General features: G+C 34.8%; 1 protein-coding gene across 1 annotated transcript in view; it reads right to left on the bottom strand.

Moving 5' to 3' along the window:
• Nucleotides 1–4,572: 4,572 nt before the first annotated feature.
• The window catches only part of LOC107300310 (L-2-hydroxyglutarate dehydrogenase, mitochondrial), a 13,570-nt gene continuing 10,365 nt past the window's right edge, over nucleotides 4,573–7,777 (bottom strand). The window contains exons 7-9 of the mRNA XM_015829644.1: nucleotides 7,226–7,383; nucleotides 6,347–6,478; nucleotides 4,573–5,068 (exon numbers count right to left, since the gene is read on the bottom strand). Of these exons, the coding sequence (XP_015685130.1) occupies nucleotides 4,873–5,068; nucleotides 6,347–6,478; nucleotides 7,226–7,383 (486 nt within the window). The 3' untranslated portion in view covers nucleotides 4,573–4,872. The remainder of the gene's footprint in view (nucleotides 5,069–6,346; nucleotides 6,479–7,225; nucleotides 7,384–7,777) is intronic.

The following is a 7,777-nucleotide window of genomic DNA, read 5'->3' as shown; positions in this document are numbered from 1 at the left end:
CATTTTCTATATATTTTGGCAATGTATGACATGTGAACTACTGAAAATAAAGGTTTGGGCCAAAGTTAATTCAATGTAATTTGCTAAATAACATCATCTTAGATCCAGTAATTGATCTGATACAAGCTAATATACATTACAGATTAAACTGCCCTGTTCTTTTTGCTTTAGATTTGGGTAAATGCAAAAACAATCCCAAGATAAAAAAACATCATATTCCAAAATATATATTTAAAAAATACATTCCTTTTGTGATGGGCCAACTCATTAAGGGCTGCTTCTCAGGTAGCTACATCCAGAATCCAGACAAAATTTTGAACAGAAGTATATTCAATGCCATCTTACACAGAATTTTCTTGAATGTTGGACATTTGATTTGCTCAACTTTACTATAAATACATAGAAACATTTCTTTGACAGTATCTTGAATGTAAAGGACACATTGGGCTGGATGTATTTGTCATTTCATGGAAGACAAAGAACTTTTGGTTGTATAATTTTCTTCTTTGTATTTTAAAAGGTATTATTCACATGGAGATTCTGCTTGCCAGTATTGTACTTGATGAATGTCATTCAATATATTTCATAGGGAACATACTTGAGGATATCCCAAAGTTTACTGTGGAATAGCGATGTATAACCCAGTTTGTATGTTTGTGTGTTTGATAATTCAACTCTAATCATCATGCATAAATGGAAGTGCATGTTTTCTTGAGTTGTTTTTCAGAAACTATCAGAAACTATCATCTATCCATGTAGTCTTTGTAGTAAAAATTTTATGAAATGATTTAATCCACTAAGATTACCTTTAGTTTTTAAAATGAAGAAAAACCATGGGTAATATGTGTAAGTTATGCAGGTGAATTGTATACAAAATTTCTTAAGTCTCAGTAGAAATACTTCTGCTTGTTTTAAAATAAAAATACCCAATAAACACAGAACACCCTTTAAGAATCAGTGATTATAAATGTCTCTGAAACTTAATTTTTCCCCCCGATGTACTTCTTGTGCCATATCCGTTATCGGATGTTGGTGATCATGTTGGTGATCCTGTTTTTATCAGTAGCTGCACGAAAAAGTGCTGCTGAGTTTTGTCCAAACCAGTCCCTTAGATTTTGAAGCCATGATGTTCTTCTTCTGCCTCGTTTGCCTTCGATCTTTCCCTGGAGGATTAAATGGAATATGCCATATTTTTCTGGGTGTCGCATCACATGTCCGAAATATTCTAATTTTTGTTTTTTAATTGTTTTGATGATTTTCCTTGGCTTTCCCAGGCGGCTTATCACCTCCTCATTTCTGACCTTGTCAACCCAGCTTATACGTAACAGCCACCTGTAGATCCATATTTCAAATGCTTCTAGTCTCTTCAGGTGGCCTTCTGTCAGAGACCAACTCTCTACTCCATAGAGCAGGATAGAAAAAATATAGCATCTGACAAACCTGATTTTCAGTCTTAGGCTTATGTCGTGACTGCAGAAGACCTTTTTCATTTTGAAGAATGCTTTCTCTATCCTTGTCTTTACTTCAGTTGTCATGTCCCAGCTTTCATGTAAATTAGAACCGAGGTGCGTGATGTATATTGGTGGTAAATTGTAGTTTTGCATGTAGAAATTGTTGACTCAGTCAACAATTAGAAAAAGGGTCATAGGGAACCACTGGTTAGAATAAAGAATGCTGGTAACTATGAATAATTTATGTATAGAAAAATTCCTGTATTCCGACAGATTTTTGACCTGTGTAACTATTTTCTCTCTCTTTATTGGATCAAAACCAAAGATGCACTGAGATTTGTGGCTTGTTTTGTACCATAGGCTTTCAAAACATTGTAGCTTCATTTTAATTTAAAACTGCACAGTGGAAAGAGATATTGTTTCACCTATTCCTAAATATATTTTATTTGGACTTTATTTAATCTTGAAAAAGTGGAATAGTAAACTGTTTAATAGCCTAAGGAATTTATAGATAGGCTGTAAGTAGAATCATATAGAAGACCAAAGTTCTAAACCACATACATTTTTGGTAGAGAATATAAACTGCTAGGATGTGGATTTTCCAATGTCAGAAGAATGTCTTGCATGTTCCATACTTAAAATGGAAATCTCTAGCATAGTGGCAGATAATAGTAAAATATGAAATGACATGAAAATTTAAGAATATAAATATTTGCTCCAATTACAGAGACAAATATCACATTCAGAATACCTTTTCCTTGTCTCTTTTTATGTGATGTTACAGGGGCAGTAGAAAACTTTTATTATTTGCTGCCTACCAAGAGAACATGATTAATTTTTGCCAAATAAGCAAAGTTGTTTTCTGTTCATATAAATCCAAATCTAGATCAAAAAGTCTGCTCAGTGCAGAAATTCTGTTCAGGGCTGCTCATTGCAGAACGCCTAATTAAAGTATCCCAACAGATGATTCCTTAGTTCCTGCCAGAATAAAAATTACTACAGCATATCATCAGGAATTCCACTACTGAAACATTCTTGAGAAATTTTTCTTTAGACTTCATCAAATGTGACTTTGATAACTTGCAATTTTTATTTGTTTTGCAGTCTGATGGGATCAAGACCAGGCCAAAAACCTATTGGTAAAAAAATTGTACTACATGAACATGGATTTAGAAACTTCTATCTACTTCTGTGTAGCAGGTACTTTGCTTTCCTAGGTTTAACTTTCTTGCTTAATAACACACAGCCTCTCGATAATAGGGATGGGAGTGGAGTGGTTAGAAAAGGGAAGTCAAGATTCATGTTCGTTACACGTATAGGTACTCCTTCACTTACAACAGTTCGTTTAGTGACTGTTCAAAGTTATGATGGTACTGAAAAAAGTGGCTTATGACTGTTTTTCACACTTACCGCTATTGCAACATCCCCATAAGTCACAGGTTCAAAATTAAGACACTTGGCAACTGGCTCATATTTATGATGGTTGCAATGTCCATGAGTCATGTGATTGTCTTTTGTGGCCTTCTGACAAGCAAAGTCAATGGGGAAGTCAGACTCACTTAACAACTATATTATGGCCAGTCTAGAGAAAAGAAGGACCAGGGGGCGATATGATAGCAGTATTCCAGTATTTGAGAGGCTGCCACAAGAAGGAGGGGGTCAATTTATTTTCCAAAGCACCAAAAGGCAAGATAAGATACAATGGATGGAAACTAATCAAGGAGAGAAGCAACCTAAAATGAAGAAGAAACTTCCTAACAGTGAGGACAATCAACCAGTGGAACAGCTTGCCTCCAGAAATCGTGGGCGCTCCATCCCTGGAGGTTTTTAAGAGACTGGACAGCCACTTGTCTGAAATGGTATAGGGCAGGGGGTAGGCAACCTTGGCTCTTTTATGACTCGTGGACTTCAACTCCCAGAATTCCTGAGCCAGCTGTGCTGGCTCAGGAATTCTGGGAGTTGAAGTCCACGAGTCATAAAAGAGCCAAGGTTGCCTACCCCTGGTATAGGGTCTCCTGCTTGAGCCGGCGTCTGGACTAGAAGACCTTTGCGGTCTTTTCTAGCTCTATTCTGATTCTGATTCTATACTAACTTAACAACTGCAGTGATTCACTTAACAATTCTGGCAAGAAAAGTCATAAAATGGGGCAAAACTCATTTAACAACTGTCTTGCTTAGCAATGGAAATTTTGGGCTCAGTTGTGGTTGTAAATCAAGGACTACCTGAATGGAGATTTTAGTGTTTCAGAAAAAAAAAGAGATGTTTGAAACTTCCAATGATTCTATTTGAAGATGAACAGAAAATAATGTACAGTACATTAAAACTCAGTTAAAAAGAAACTCATTTAAAATTTCCTTGTTCATCACTCCCACATTTATGCACTGCTTTTTATGTTTTATTATTGACTGATATATAAAGTTCTATATGACTTCTAATTATGGTTTGGATCAATGCTGCTTTTATCTCATCATGTTCCATTAACTTATTTTAAAAGACTGTTCCAAATTCAATCACATACCATAGTTGCATATTTGGGCCATCTAGAAAAAGAAGACTGTATGCACATCAAATCAGGAAATGATCTCTGATTCATTAGCTAGCAATTTAGAGAATGGCCTAATTTCCAGCAATGAGAAAGCAAAAGAAAAAAAAACCCTAGAGACAAACCATAGACTGAGGCAATACTGTATATACATGGAAAGACAAAAGCCATGTTTTATTACCAGTATTTGGGACCTGCTGTCCTTTTCTTCAATGAGTTTGGTAAGGATAATGCAGTACTTTGCTTGTGGCCAACAGCAGCTTACATTTTTGTCAGCATTCCTTTACTAAAAATAAAAACTGGAGACTAAAGACGTTTGACTGATATCTTTTTAGTAGAAGTTCACAGCATAACGTCTACTAAAGATGGCACCAGTTATCTGTATAATACCCACTATCTTTCATTACCCAACCAGGTAACATCATCAGTGCACAAATATTCTTTTCTATTGATACCATGATCAATGGAGAGTTTATTGACTCCATTTTTTTAGATGATTCTAAGAAAAGTCTACAACCACAGCGCAAGTATTTTTAAAATGCTTTGTGTAAATAAACAGAAACCTAGGCAGAAATGGCTCTTTTGGTCTAGTCTCCTCCTTATTACTCTATTTGGAAACAGAACTTTATTCAGACACAAGCAGGTCTCTTAAGGAAAAGAAGGAAGATTCTGGTTTCCTAATTGCTCTAATATATAAACACAATTTTCCTTTTAATTCAGTAATATAACATTTAATAGATCTTCCTGTGCTTTTTACATAGTTTCAGTACTGTGATACTGAATTTCTAATTCTCTGTTTCCAAACAAGAAACAGCCCTTTGATTGTCACAGTAGCTAGGAGGAGGAGGAGCAAAGAGGCTCAAGTCTCCATTGTCCAGTCACAATTCAAATCTCTGCTCCACCTCATTGGCTATCATTTTTGCAATGGCAAGGGAGGAGGTAGCAGCAGGTGAAGGAGCATTCCTGACATGGAGTATTCGAGCAGCAATGTCTCCAGTTCCACTATCAAACACAAAATCATCAATCAAGTTTCCACCACTGTCCAAGGCTTGAGCTCTGACTCCAGCAGGTCCTCTGCAAAAAATATATATTAAAAATTCAATATTTAATTTGATAACTACCCCTCTCCCCAAAGTGACTTAATATGAGATAATTAAGACAATTACTGGTTAATTATAGAACAGCCTAAAACTTTGGGTCGTAGACCAATAAAAATACATTCTGTAAAACAAATGAAACAAAAGTATCTCCTGACATCAATAACTGGCAATCATTTGTGGGCAAAACGTACATATAATGTAGCACAATATTGCTATTTTTAGAGAAATAAATTTATCTTGATTGTTTAACAGATAATAAGGTTAATTATACACACTTGAGTTTAGCTAAAAACTGAGAGGCTAATCAAGAGAAGCCCTTGAAAGATTTGTTTCTTTAAATTCAATTGCACAAGGGTTCAGGGTTTGTATTTGGGATTTAAGTTGTAAACTGTTCTTCAAAAAATGGATGGTGTTAGATAAAAAAAGAAAATGGGGCCAGGACAAAAACTGATTTTGATAACTTTGCATTATATTAAAGACGTCTTCTTTTTGAGGGAGATGGATGGTCTAGAAACATGATATATATATATATAAAATAAAATATATATAATCACTTTGGTTTCGTGAATCATTCAAGTTTGATTATACACAATCTATTAAACCTACAAGGTTAATAGATTATTACGAATAAATCAGGTTAATTTAAAGAGTCAGTTCAAAGGATCAATTCAATTAAAATATACATGTGTGCAGAATGTTTGAATCAAGCAATTTATTTGATTTTGATGCATTGAATTAATCTGGAAATTCAATCATTATTTCAACTGGATCTTTGAAATAAAACTTCAGTCCTAATACAGGTAGTCCTCAACTTAAAACCATTTATTTAGTGACCGTTCAAAGTTAACGACACTGAAAAAAGTGAATTATGACAATTCTTCACATGATTGTTGCAGCATCCCCATGGTCACTTGATCAAGCTTTGAATGTTTGGCAACTAATTCATATTTATGATTGTTGCGGTTTCATGGGGTCCAATGACCCCCCCTTTTGCAACTTTCTCACAAGCAAAGTAACTGTGAGAGGGATCTCGGAGTCCTAGTGAACAATCACTTAAATATGAGCCAGCAGTGTGCTGCAGCTGCCAAAAAAGCCAACACAGTGCTAGGCTGCATTAACAAAGGGATAGAATCAAGATCACGTGAAGTGTTAATATCACTTTATAATGTAAAAAAGATGTTGAGACTCTAGAAAGAGAGCAGAGAAGAGCAACACATCTCAAGACATCTCAGCAATTTTAAATTTGTTTTACCTCTGAATATCATTGATGGTAACTTCAGGGATGATTCTTTTCAGCTGCTTCAATTGGGCATTTAGAAAACATGCTCTATACATTTCACCCATCCCATATGAAAAATTCTTCAACACTAGTCTCCATAAGCCACTGGGGGGAGAAAATAGTTTATTGCGAACTGACTGGCTAAGAAGGTTAAATTCTCTCATCATCCATAATTCTGTAAACTCTAAGTAAGGAGACCTTCAAAAACGTCAATATAGAAATATAGTAAATAAGTGTGTGTGTGTTCATAGATCAAATGCAAACAACTAAAAGTACAAACTAATAATTGCATTCCAATTACACTGAAGGAATTAAATCAGTAACAAAGTCATTTTAGCGCTGTAGCTAAGAAATACTATACTGGGATTAATATCTGTCATCTTGATTTAAACCTTTAATTATTCTGCTGGTTTTCACTTTACATACTGTATCTGATTAAGTGGACATCTAAAATGTTTATGCTACAGTACATTTTTACATTCTTCAGATGCTGTAAAATTGGTTGCTTTTCTAACTGCTTTGAATAAAAATATGATTTTAGTTCATTTTTAATCATTTTTTAAAAAATATATAAGCAATCTTGTCAATGTTTTTGTTTTTCGCCTGCCACTTAAGTTTCTTAGATGATACAAATGGTTCTACTGAACTATCGGTTTTTATAGGGTCAATATATATATTTGTTTTTTCTTCCAACATTCCTAAACACGATATTACTTACAACCTGAACTGAACCACACTGTCAGTCCTCTCCCACATTTCCCACCACAAGCAGTCTAAGGCTTTTTGCAATGCTCATGGTTAATACTCAATAACAGAAAAACGAGGGAGGGCATACTAACTGGAAAAGATTACCTGTAAGCAGCTGCATCTATAAAATCTTGAACACTGAAGTCATAAAATTTGTAGCCCTCTCGTTTAAATGCAAGGACTGCATTAGGCCCAAGCCAGACACTACCATCCATCCGTGGGGTAAAATGAATGCCCAGAAAAGGGAAACGGGGATCAGGTACCTGTCATACCAAAACACATGGAACAAGTTCTAAATCAAAATTCAACAGGAAATGATTAAAAAGGCATTTACTGAATTTTATTCGCATTTGTACTCATCAGAAACTATAAATACTAAAGATATTGATAAATACTTACAATCTTCACCTATATATAAACTTACATTGGAACAGCAGAAAATTATGGATCATGAGATCACAACAGATGAAATTTTAAATGCAATTAAACAATTGAAAGTTGGCAAAGCTCCTGGGACGGATGGTTTAACAGCAATTTATTATAAGTCATTGTCAGCTACACTGCTACAACCTTTAAAAACTTTATTCAATAGAATTATGTTGGGAGAACAAATACCTCAATCATGGACAAGAGCCTTTATATCTTTGATACCGAAAG

This window comes from Protobothrops mucrosquamatus, unplaced genomic scaffold (genome assembly GCF_001527695.2).
Source record: "Protobothrops mucrosquamatus isolate PMUCROS unplaced genomic scaffold, P.Mucros_1.0 scaffold6642, whole genome shotgun sequence".
NCBI classification, from domain to species: Eukaryota; Metazoa; Chordata; class Lepidosauria; order Squamata; family Viperidae; genus Protobothrops; species Protobothrops mucrosquamatus.
This window is presented reverse-complemented; position numbering and strand designations above follow the sequence as displayed.